The sequence below is a fragment of the Lichtheimia ornata genome (genome assembly GCF_029851405.1).
Source record: "Lichtheimia ornata isolate CBS 291.66 chromosome Unknown scaffold00186, whole genome shotgun sequence".
Taxonomy (NCBI): domain Eukaryota; kingdom Fungi; phylum Mucoromycota; class Mucoromycetes; order Mucorales; family Lichtheimiaceae; genus Lichtheimia; species Lichtheimia ornata.
In genome coordinates, this window is record NW_026695505.1 from 1 (window position 1) to 12,620 (window position 12,620).

General features: G+C 43.4%; 5 protein-coding genes across 5 annotated transcripts; all 5 read left to right on the forward strand.

Annotated features, from left to right (window-relative positions):
* Positions 1–293: 293 nt before the first annotated feature.
* Positions 294–929, forward strand: O0I10_012956 (uncharacterized protein; the record flags this gene model as incomplete). Its single annotated transcript, XM_058492836.1, has 1 exon — positions 294–929. The coding sequence occupies one exon, from the start codon at positions 294–296 to the stop codon at positions 927–929; it is 636 nt and encodes a 211-aa protein (XP_058336394.1).
* A 4,048-nt stretch (positions 930–4,977) lies between these two features.
* On the forward strand, positions 4,978–6,379 carry O0I10_012958 (uncharacterized protein; the record flags this gene model as incomplete). The annotated part of the gene is made up of 6 exons (XM_058492837.1): positions 4,978–5,707; positions 5,768–5,890; positions 5,943–5,999; positions 6,055–6,100; positions 6,161–6,240; positions 6,312–6,379. The coding sequence occupies 6 exons, from the start codon at positions 4,978–4,980 to the stop codon at positions 6,377–6,379; spliced, it is 1,104 nt and encodes a 367-aa protein (XP_058336395.1).
* A 1,329-nt stretch (positions 6,380–7,708) lies between these two features.
* O0I10_012960 (uncharacterized protein) lies at positions 7,709–9,034 on the forward strand (the record flags this gene model as incomplete). The annotated part of the gene is made up of 5 exons (XM_058492838.1): positions 7,709–7,933; positions 7,992–8,173; positions 8,254–8,302; positions 8,363–8,682; positions 8,740–9,034. 5 exons carry the CDS (start codon positions 7,709–7,711, stop codon positions 9,032–9,034), a joined length of 1,071 nt encoding a protein of 356 aa, XP_058336396.1.
* A 243-nt stretch (positions 9,035–9,277) lies between these two features.
* Positions 9,278–10,148, forward strand: O0I10_012961 (uncharacterized protein; the record flags this gene model as incomplete). Its single annotated transcript, XM_058492839.1, has 3 exons — positions 9,278–9,545; positions 9,602–9,898; positions 9,949–10,148. 3 exons carry the CDS (start codon positions 9,278–9,280, stop codon positions 10,146–10,148), a joined length of 765 nt encoding a protein of 254 aa, XP_058336397.1.
* A 1,739-nt stretch (positions 10,149–11,887) lies between these two features.
* O0I10_012962 (uncharacterized protein) lies at positions 11,888–12,193 on the forward strand (the record flags this gene model as incomplete). The annotated part of the gene is made up of 1 exon (XM_058492840.1): positions 11,888–12,193. The coding sequence occupies one exon, from the start codon at positions 11,888–11,890 to the stop codon at positions 12,191–12,193; it is 306 nt and encodes a 101-aa protein (XP_058336398.1).
* Between the last annotated feature and the right edge of the window lie 427 nt (positions 12,194–12,620).

Sequence of the window (12,620 nt, forward strand, 5' to 3'; positions counted from 1 at the left end):
CGGATCTTTTTTCCCAGATTTGGTATTGCGGCGTCCATATGTGAACAAATTTGGAGGAACATCGGAGTACGTTTTTGACATCGTATGCCGATATGGTCAATTCAGTGAAAAGGAGACGTTTTTATTTCGGCGATTTCTTGCCAATCAGAGGTCGGAGATACACATGGTTACCAGCATTCAATTGTCGAGGTCCGAATGTATATATGGGTAAGGTTGTATGAAGAACAAGCGACATTCACAACTTTTTGCAGTGCGTAGAAATGTGGTCCCCTATCTTTTCATTCAACCCTCGTATGTTCAGCACTTCCAGAGTATCAAAAGCAGACCATGAAGCGACATGTTTTCGCGAGAAGTTTGGCCCTATCAACCTCCGTCATATGCACCAACCACAGCATGACCATGTAAGCTTTGACAAAAGATGTTACATGCAACGGAAGATGTTCATTGAGATTTATTTATTTATTATTGCTAAGGATAACGATCAGATGGAGGTGGAATTTGCAGACGTGGAATCTTATGGTGTTCATGACAACTTTGGCGCTGACGATCACGCTATAAATGTATCGAATGATACCCAAATGATAGAAAGTCATGCTGATGCGCAAGAACAGACTCAACAAGTAACAATCGATCCCGTGAATCCACAACTTGAGGATGACGATGGAGATAGCAGCACCAATGACAGCTGCCATAGTCTCGATCAGTTGGCTGTGCTACCCAGTGAATACCTCAATTCAAACTTCCACATATATGAGCCAGGTGAGCCTTCAGAGATCGAGCAACAGGAGCTGACACATTCCAGCCAATATCCAGGAACTTACGATTATACCAGATCCATCGGCAATCAACCACACATAGAAGCTAGTGTGGACATCTATCACTTTTTTTTATCGAATTTGGTGCTCCACGTGAATTGTACAAGCGAGTAATCGAGCGTGTAAACAAGTACATCGGCGACAAGGCACCCGAGCTTTGTAGCCATTATTTGGCAGGAAAGGCTTTGGAGAGGAGTTATCCAATTCATCCTAAGACATACCAGATGTGCCAGAAAGGACGCTATATGTTTTGTTGTCAAGATGAAGAGCGTTGCCCTTATTGTAAACTTCCCCGTTTCAAGTCACCCGGCGTGCCATCGAGGACTACGAAACAGTTATCTTTGGCGGCACAATTGGCCCTTCTTGTGACAACACTGTAGGAAAAAGTTGTCTGAAAGACTCCATGTGGCCTCATCATGGCTATAAACAATCGAAATTTTTCTGCCTGGTGACTGGATGACTATTGGGTCTTCATTTTACAACTAAATGACTATTTCCAGAAATCTAAATGACTCTGCTTTTACTTTATTTTTGTATAAGGGAAACCTGAGAGTCGTGACCTGGCAGTGAGTGCCACGTGTGTCACCACGCATTATCGGGATAACTGCAATATGCCTATTGTTTTCATAAGATGAATTCCTTGGGGGCTTTGCTTGGTACCCAAAAAACTATGTATGTAGCTACACTATCCTAGTAATTCATAGAGCTGACATTATCCTTGTACAATACAATGGAGTTAGTAAAGTTTTTTCACTCTGCATTTCTTTCCTTTACCAATACGTGTGCTTGACAATGACCAACAATGCGACCAAGTACAGCAAATGTCCCATTTGCAAACAATGGAAGTTACGATCTTCCTTGACTAAGCATACGCATCGTTGTTTGCGAGCCCATCGCCGATCCCGTACGGCCACCAAGCTACGTACAGCAAGAGCATCGGTTTTGGATCGTTTGCAGGTATGTCATGATAATACGCCACCTGCGCATAGCGCTAACACCTGTAATTACCGACTTTAGACAGGGCAACTATTGACACCATTCGATCAAGGTTACGTCCACGCACCTGCAGCCTTATCTCAACCAGCATCGCCTTCCGTTCAGGTACTTCCTCGAATCCCTACTGCATCTTGTATTTGAGCAATGATTTTAACCGACACAAATAGAACCAGCAAAGAGGAAGCATGAGCCTTATGGATCAAGATGACACGTTCGATCGGAGTGCTTTGAGCAACAACGTGGATGAGGAGGCATTTAGCGTTGGGGATATGGACATCGACCCCGTATCGCCAGATGTATCATTCGAAGATGTAAACGATCAACAACAACCAATCGTGGTCGACTTTGAGAGCAGTGCTCAAATTGATGACAGCAGCAAATTCAGCCTGGAGCTTCACGCATACTTAACAAGGCGCGGTTTATCCCGAGATGCGTTCGATGGAGCTGTAAAAATGATCAACAACTACATGCAGCAATATGCTCCTGCTGCACCTCCTTTGATGTCAGCATACTTGAATCAGAAGCTCGCCAATGATAGCTATCCTGTTACGTCCAAGAATTACGATGTGTGCCGCAATGGATGCAAGCTATTTGGCCCAGGTGATGATGACCAAGAATGCACGTTGTGCGATCGCAATGGTACATCTCGCTTAGTCGATGGTGCTCCAGTTCAACAAGCAACATACTTATCGGTCATTCAACAATTGGCTTTGCTTTTATATGACAAAGAAGTGAGAGAAATGCTTGAAGATCCGGTGGCAACAAGCGATGACCATGACAAGAACAAGGATTCGGGATGTGGTCGTATGGATGATATCTTTGATGGTGAAATCGTTCGTAGCAGCTTTGAACTACGAGATTCTTCAACATCATGTAAACGCCTCATGCTTGGAATGTTCACAGATGGCTTCGAGGTGTTCAAAAAAGGCCATTCATCGCTTACCATGATCAACATTGTAATCTTGAATTTTCCACGAAGCATACGCACCGAGAGCAAGTTCATGTTGCAACCATGTATTATACCCGGTCCATACCAACCTAAGGATCTCTTTTCTTTCCTGAAGCCCGTGTTGGAAGAATTATCGATTCTAGAAGATCAAGGAATCAGCGTCATTTGTCCAGGTGGTGTATCATTATTTGCACGAGCACACTTGCTGTTTGTAGGTGGTGACATTCCAGCACAAACGAAAGTGTCACGACATGCGTCGCACATGCACAAACACGGTTGTCGCTGTTGTATCTATGCTGCCAGATATATGGATCACCGATACATTTATCCACCTGTTTCCAGCAATGAGCGGCTTGCAAATGGAAAGAGAAAGCCTTTGATTGCCCCATATCGAACAATATCCGATTTTACGATTGGTGATGAAGAACGTGGATTACAGCAGCCAACACCATTTGCCAACTTTCGTTTCTTCAGTGGTGCCTCGTTTTTCCCTATCGACGTTATGCATCTTATTGCCAATATTGGAAAGCAATTGGTCAGGCTATTTGAAGGCTATTATGACACAAGAGTTGATGGAAGACGTTCCAATTCCAAGCATAACCCCCTACGATTGACATCATCCGACTTCTCTGTTATTGACAAAGACATCAGTAAATCGCATCGACTTATTCCCTCGACATACTCTGGCAGCGTTAAATCCATTGGAGATCATTCTTGCTATCGAGCGGTGGATTGGATACATTTCATGCGATTTATAATCCCAACTATCTTTGTCGATTACTGTCAAGACACATCTTGCGTCGCTGCCCTATCCAACATCTCTCAAGCATGCAACATCATGTGCAAGCCCCAAGTTGACACTGATGATATCGAAACTTTGGAAGAATGCATTGATAAATACAATGATTTCTTGGTGACCCTGTCGATGGATGATGATGTGATCAAGGAAACTGTTTTCACTGGCAACTTGCATCTGTTGAAGCACGTACCTGACCTCATGAAGCAATTGGGACCAATGCACTCTTACAGCGCTTTTGCGAATGAAAGAGTGATTGGTGAGTACAAGAGAAATATAAAGTCGAGGAAGGAACCAGGAAAGAACGCTGCCAATGTGATGAAACGATTTGCAGCAAGACATCGTTTGGATCGATTGACGAAGTTACGCGAGGATAAGGATGTTGGTGATGGCAGCTGCGAAAGACATCAAGTATTGACCTTGGATGACGAGCACGGCGATAGTGAGGAGCTATGGGGACCAATCCGTCGAACGACCATTGGAAAATTTTCTAAAGCAGTTGATGTGGATGTCAAGACGTACCTTGAAAAGTACTACCACACCTTTGAAAGGAAAGAAAGCGTGGTCAGCGTTGATGAGTCAATCGAGCTTGCAAGCCATTTATGGACACCCGATCGAAATGTCTATGATTGCTCTTCCTTCCCAACAATGTACAAGAAACAACCAAAGCCATCAAGCTATGCAACCAAAAGAGAAAGCTTTTTTGTCAAGATACTACTTAAAGTTGACATCAACCCACCTCGTCGACCGGTCAATCTGCAACGTAGAGCTTTTTTTGGTGAGGTGATGTGTTATTTCCGCCATTACCTTGATGGAGCACCCAAGCTACTTGCGCTTGTGAGATTTCAAGAGGTGCATGATGATGGCAATCACGTGTGGCCTATATTACGACAAGCAGACAGGGTAGCAATCGTCGAGGTTTCTAGCATTGCTTGTGTTTGCGGCAGAATCGAAACCCCAGGGGACCGTTCATTCGTATACTGGTCATACAACAAGGAGCACGAAGCTGATTTGGGTTCATTGAACAAACTTTAGAGCAAACTCTGGGTACCCAAAGTTATTAGTGACATCTAGTGGCAAACACCTAAGTAAGGTAACAAACATACATGCATATAAATCATCGCGTCTTTGATCTCATGCCAACTTATTGCTTCTCCCTTTCTTTCTTTTTTCCAATTGTCGATTTTATGCACTAACATTTGCATTCAACATTCTCTTGGGCATCATGAGGAACACTCACACACACACACACGCAAGCTCAAGGTTTATCACACAACAAGCGCTATCAACTCTATCCTCGTGTATCCATCACTTCCTCAAATGTAAATCCCATCCTAATATGGTAACAGCACACAAACCTTACAAGGCATATAAAAGACTTGCTGTAGTTATAGCAGGTAAAAGTTGTCACAACATCAATCATGAACATGAATCATTCAAGCTTACGCTCCCTTTTGACTCGACAAGATGCTGGAACATCAAGCTCAAGCTCCATTCCCGAAGACTTCAATTTCTCTATGCCTTCATCCTTTGAGTCGTTCTCCATACCTGCATCATCCAATAGCCAACAATGGGTCCCAAGCTTCAATGTTGCTCAAGAAATACAAGCTATGGGATGCCAGTTGAACGAGATCCAGAGTACTTTGAAGGTGTTGGTTGAACGTGAGAGTGGTGCTCAGCAAGCAGGCGAGCTGCCAATCGATGATCATGCTACGTCAGTCTCACTCTTCACTCCTCTGCAAGCACCTAAGCGTGTTGTTCACCATCCTCGTCAGTGCGATATTAATCCTAAGAAAGGCACACGCAAGGCTCAATTCAGCTGGCAAGTTATGGAGTGGCTGGTGGATGTAGTGGCTCGCACCCAATTGGAGATCACGCCCACTCCACAAGAAATCCAGGATGCCTGCAACAACGCCAAGGGTAAATTGATTCCAAGTGTGATAGATGACATTTGTGCCACATTCGATATCCCCATTGGCATGTCTTGGGGTCAGATTCCAAAGAGAGCACAATGGGCTGCCATTTTTCTCATGGAAGAGCGTGTGAGATGCTTTATTCCACTTGGCAGCTGTATTGCTCACTGGGGAGCTAGCATGATGATAGCCAAGTTCTGGTCCGCTACCAGCAGCAACGACGATTTGACTACTACTGGTATTTATAACCATTTGTATCGCTGATGTTGACGATAATCGTACTAATGGACAACCATAGATGATGACGATGATGATTCAACAAGTGATGACGATGATGATTCAACAAGTGATGACGATGGTGATTCAACAAATGACCAGGACCAAGAGGGCAACGTTGACCCAGCGGTACATGATGACGATGGTAAGTATGTCCTTATTTCTCTACCACCAATGGTTGTTAACGGGTTTTATAGGTGAGGGCGAGCATGTCTCGGGTGCGACTTGTGACAAGAGGCCTACTCGTAATAATGGTAAGACTTGAAATTGGATACAGGATTCGTGAAAGTTGATTTATTTTGTTGCTAGACAAGCGACCACAAGCACCCATACACCAGAAGCGTAGCAGCCCAAAGTAAGTGTCATCGATATGGAAGCACGTATGTTACTTTGTTAACGTATTATTCATGTACAGGGTACCAGAGATGCGAGCATCACCTCGTAGCCGATCTAAAGCAAGCCGAAGAAAAAAAGCCCATCGCTCTTTTGATCCTGGTAAGCTGTCAATTTGTATAATCGATATAGGTGGCATTAATAGCTCGTTGCCATGACGTGAACCGTAGTAGACACTTCAAGACGCAAGAAGGCTACCAATGGCCGTAAGAAGGCGACCAAGCGTAAAAGAGGCCAATGAAAGCTAGTAAGAGCTATAACTAGTTTAATGATCCTAGTACCTCCCATGTGCGATGATGATGACGAAAGATTAAAATAACCCGTATACGGGGATGAATAGTAGCTTGCAATACCAATCAATACTCTTGTTGTGGATTAATGTATCCAATGACGAACATACATGATCGTGTAACATTCTTGGCAAAAAGGAGAATCATACATGCATGTTTTATCTCAATAGACCATTCGTGCCCAGGCAAAGATATATAGGAAATATTTGTAGTCAAGTAGTAGTCATGTTGAAGATCATCGGTGTCCAAATTAGAGTAGATGAATTACCAGCAGGGGATTACAGGAATCACGTATCCCAGATCTACTACAAAATCCTCTCAATTTTGGAGTTATTTCGACATCGATAGTCATTCTGGGTATTTACGTAGTAAAAGCGGAAAAAACCTTCCTACAGTGCAAACAAAGGAGTCCGTGATCAACTTACGTATCCATCCAAACGAAAGTCAGCAGCTGATGGTGGTGCATACGACGTCTTTGATTCTCCCCTTTTTGCAGCAGTGAAACAGCTGTTGGGCAATGACCAAAACACCTTGAACATCTACCTTGGACTTTTTACGGATGATTTTCAGCCTTTTCGTCACGGCAAAAACAACTCAATGACATTGCTGCATATAGTCGTGCTCAATTTTGATCCGAGAATTCGTATGGAACAAAAGAACATGTTGCAAGTTGCTGTGGTACCAGGGCCCAAGACTGAAGATCTTGGAAGCTTCATGAAGCCGCTGTTGGATGATCTGAAACGATTGGCAGATGATGGTATCAACATAAAGAGGGATAATGGTCTCAACCAAAAGGTATTTATTTCATTGCATTTTGTATCAGTGTGTGGTTCTTTATTGACTTTGAATGAAGGTTAAAGCTCATCTTCTTTTTTGTGGTGGCGACATCCCTGCTGTTGCCAAAGTCTCAGGAGTATCAGACACCGCTTTGGCTGGGTCACTGACCCAGGTCACGGGCTTGGGGGTGACCTTGATTCACGTCCCAATTTTCAGTTCCAGTAAACGATCGATTGGCCATCTTCCACCATGTTTCTGCTCCTGTGGTTTGAGTAGCCAACTCAACCACCACCACCTCAGTGGTGTACCTCTTTTTCTTTGCTCTCTTCTCAGCAACAACCATCCCCATTGGAAACATAGATCTCTTGTGACAAATCTTGTGGTTAGTGGTGGCATTGCCTATCAACGGTTTGGGTGTCATGGCGACAGGTCTCTTAGTAGCTTTGTTCGACCATTTGCTTACTTTACGCTGCCATGTAGAATATCGATCATCCATCATCAATATGCCTCGTGTATCTGCTCGTTCCCGTTTCAATGCTCGTCGATCCACGCCATCATCATCATCATCATCATCATCATCATCATCATCATCATCATCATCATCATCATCCACTATCAGCAACGCAATCCGTGAACAAGAAATTAAGTTGAAAGCTCTCGCATCGAAAGAAAAAGCCAGGCCCTACCAGACAATCAGATCTTATTCATCAAGACAGAAAAGATTCAAGGTTATCATCTTATTGGAAATATGAAAGATAAGCCGTCTTTGCTTACTATTTACCCTAGGAATGGTGTGAAGCATGTGGTTATGAGGATGGATATCTTGCTACAGGAGGGAAAATGCTACGCTATCTACAGGACGTTGTTGTACCTGAAGGCAACCTACGAAAGGCGACCCATACCCGCTCACCACAGGATCCATTACGCAGTATGCTAAAGCCATTGTCGATTTATATCAAAGTCAACGCGTTCATGGCATTAACAACAATGATCACCCTCGTGATGCGGCGTACAAGGCATGGATACATTCTTTTTATTATGAGGAAAGACAGCGTAGTCGTGACATGTACATTGATCGTGGCATTGGAAGCATTCAGGTAAGGATAGTGTTGCAGCTTATTTATCTTATTCACTGATTTCGACGTCAATTGGTTTAGGATGGATACACAATGGACGAGATGGTGAAAGTGAGCGAGTATTTTTTTATCAACGGCCAAGAACCACATCAACGTGAACGAATGACCTTTCTTCTCGAGCATGTTATGCTTTTGCGTGGTGACGACACGAGGTCTCTCGAGCTAGCGGATATATTTGTGCAATTTGCGGAGGAAGGTCCTACAAAGTGCCCAGTACTCGTTGTCATGTTGGAGAGTGGAAAGACGAATCAGCGTCATGAAAAGCAGTATGTTGCTGGTATCCGCCATAAGGATGTGCGTATTTGTGCGCTTGGTGCAATGGCTATATATTTCTTTTATCGGTAGGCAATGTTAGTCATCTCTCAGATACGAGTTACTCATATCAATTTATTATTCAGGTGGCAATTACTTCAAGGGAAAGATTCTGAAGAATTCCCTACTTTCGATTCCAATCGCTGGTTTGATACTAAGGTGTGCAAGGGCTTCGACAAGACGAAGAAAATCAATTATGTTACTCAATACAGAATGATTACCAAAGCCTTCAACGCATGCAATATCCACAGCAGACACAAGACACACCCTGGCAGAGGATCAGGTGCTCGACAAGCAGAGGCTGCAGGTGTTTCTGAAGACAATTTAAAGAGGCATGGTCGCTGGGAGACTGGCAGCATGGGCACTCATTATCTACTGTAAAGAACTTTCCGTTTCGAGCAATTCGATCGCTTAGTGGATTTCCCATTGACGGTGCCCAACTTTTCCTTGAACGTGCTGTTGTTACTCCAAGTGAATCATTGCAACAAAAGGTGTTCCCATCCGTAGAGCACTGGTTGAGCCGTGTGCAGGACGACGACGATAATGATTGCCCGCAAACCATTTGTGCACAAGGATTTCTAAATTTGATCAAAGAGTTGCGTTGTATTCTTGCAAGATGTTGTGATGTTGCGTGATCTCCCTCATCTAAGTACATCCAAATTATTCAACCACGCCTTGATTGAAGATCCAGAGTTTTTACAATTCGAACAGCTTTTGACTGCATCACGTACAGAATCCAACCCGCAACAAACTCATCTCCATCAAGTGGCACCTATCATCGCAAATGGACTCTCAGACTTAGGAGGAAGAATCGATGGTATTGAAAGTCGTTTAGAACAACATTTTCACGAGGCACAGCAGGCTAGGGTGGCTGCATGTAATACGGAGCAGAGTAAGTGAATCAAACATGGGCCATAGTCATTGTGCTTTTCCTAATTCAAAGACAAGGCATCAAACGTCTTTTTCAAGGGTTGGCTGGTTTAGCGAATAGTATCAATGATCCCATTTTTGCACCAACATTCACTGGCAGCAGCAACACCAACAGCATTAATGATAACAATGATAACAGCAACAGCAACACCAGCACCTCGGACAACATCAGCACTGATCAAAATTATGGGATTAAACTTGTTGACAACGTCATGCAAGCGTGGAAGGAATGGGATACAGGTCTTCTCCTTGGGTCTCCAGCAATAAAAGATCTCGAAGCAAGGTTTAATACTGATTGGCGGAATTCAGCCAAAGGTATGCAGGTTGTCATCTCATCATTGCCGAACACTAATGCGATTGTGTAGCTCGTCAAAGGTTTAGCAGATGCATGAAAATGATCAAAGCAATTGAAAAGATCAGCAATGATGAAGGTGTTAGTAAAGATGTAGCAGCTTCTCGTCTAGACGAGCGTCGTGCTCAGAATGGATGGTCAATGGATCGATTGCAAAAGGAACTCACCAAGAGAGATGTGTTGGATATTATGCAAGGTTTGGATTATGAATAGCATTATTACGTTGAACATCGTCTAACTGGTCATGCATGGCATTTAGGATTGGATGCTTAGCTCGCGCGCAGATGCACACACACACACACACACACACACACACACACACGTGAAAGAAAGTAATAGAATATCCATAACATCATACATTGAATAAATCAACGCTAGTCATCTCGTGTATAATATAAGGACGCTATTAAGTGTTTATCTATCACATCGTGGCATACATGCGTTGTATATATTCAACTAGGCAAACATGGGTGTTAGTAGGCTCCTCCAGCATTGATGAATGATCCATATGTAGTACCTTCAAAAGATGTAGTCATTTTATATATCATCAATCATATAAAATTAGCTATGTACTATTCTGTGACCAACGGTATAGGGTACCTGTGGTATATTGCGCTTTGGCGCAATTTTACATAGGTATCTTGCCTACCCCCGCTTGTGACCCTGCCAAAAATTTGGCGGGGTTGGTCACAATTTTCGGTGACCTGGTGAGCAACGATAATGATGCTTTGTGAGTATCACATCACAAAGCAAAGCGTTGTTGTCGCTTTTGTACGATCCTTGGGAAATCACTGGGTAGAAGCATGATCTTCGAGCCTGAGGATCCAAACCGAAGACCAGCAATCCGAACAGCTAGTAGTTTTTGTCGTGACCCGATACCACCGTTCACTCTTTATCATACAACGGTTGATCTATACCTTATTCAAGGTCACTTTATGTTCGGGTACAGGATCCACACATCCGAGTAGTTCACACACACAAGAAGGAGATGGCACACATATGAGGGTAAGAGGTAACAAACAATGAATGTGGACTTGACTTTATCATAGAGAGAGCTCTTACGCCACTACACGCATGACTTACACAAATCAACCATTTGTGCCACTCACGCACGGGTCCCATCATCACTGCGTATGCCAACTCATCCATATCCTGAATCAGGAAGCCACATCAACAACAACCCAAATATCAATCCCTTACGCCATCATCCATCAAAGCTATAAATAAGCGCACTCAATCATTTGAAATAAATCATTAAACCCTTTATTGAGTCTCACTGGATTCTCTCGTCTCCTTGTATTATCATCTTTTTACTTCTTCATTGTGTGCATTTCAGTTTTCAAGAAGTGAGTTTGGAAGCAGGCCAAAGGCAAGTGACACCTTTTGGAGGATTGCCTACTTTTCATGGAGCATCTTTCTTCCCAATGGACATAATGCATATGCTTGACCTAGGAATAGCAAAACAGTTATGGAATTTGATCTCTGATAGTAAGTATGACGTAGAGGAAGGAGAGCCGAATCCACTTTCTCTGCCTGTGTTCCAGTGCAAAGCCATCGGCATACAAGTTCCAAATGCTCGTTCCTTCGCAAAGGATTTTTCAGGTGATTGCGGAGATGTGTATACGCGAAGTGGTTATTATCGAGCCATCGATTGGCTTCATTTTATGATGTACCTTGTGCCCACAATTGTTGTTAGATACTTTAAAGGCCAAACTCGGGATGCTATCCTACACCTAGTGCGTGTGTATCATGTTGCCTGCAATCGTGAACTTGCTGGAAGCGACGTGGCGGATATGGAAACTTCTGTGAACAAATGGCTGCAATGGTTGAAAGAACAAGTACACGCCAAACGCATCAAGGGTAATATCTTCACCATCAATCAGCATTACTTGACTCATTTGCACAGTATCGCCAATCACCTTGGTCCGCTACCCACTTATGCATCATTCTGAATGGAGCGTGCCATAGGAGATATCAAAAAACATATCAACTCCAAGCGTGATCCAGGTACAAATGCGGTTAATGTCATGATACATTTAGCAGCGATACAGCATCATAGACGACTCGATGATGTGAAGCCTATAATTGAAGACGAAGCATCAGCTACATCTCAGCAGCAAAGCAGTGAGGTTCTTGTCGAATCTGAGGAATATGAAAATGATGCCGATTATTATGAGGAAAACAGTGAAAGATGTGAGATATGGGGCCCTTATGAAAGAAAAAAGGTGAGTGATTTCAAATACGTCAAGGAATTGTGAGATTTTTGGCGCATGAGAAGAGGCTCCCGTAGACTGGAGATCGATGAACGAGGTGATGTGCGTGTTGGACGTCGTTTTTGGAGTACCAGTGGGCATGTGTTTGGATCATCCACATCGGGAGAGTATAAAGCATTTGTGAAGGTGCTCGCTCGTGTGCAGGTGCCTCGTTCAAGAGGCTCTTTGACAAGGACCCTGCCATATCAGTATATCGGTGAGCTGAAATGCCTATTTCAACACAAGCTAGGTGATGAGGAAAGATTGCTTGCTGCAGTTGAAGTCCACCAAGTATACTTTGATCCTGGACACCCCTTCCCATACACAACAAGCTCTTCCCCCAAAAAGATCAAGGTATTTTGTGCGAAGGATCTCAATGCTTTTGTTGGAAGAACGGAAATGGAAGATAGTCGACAATACTTCTATTGGTCCA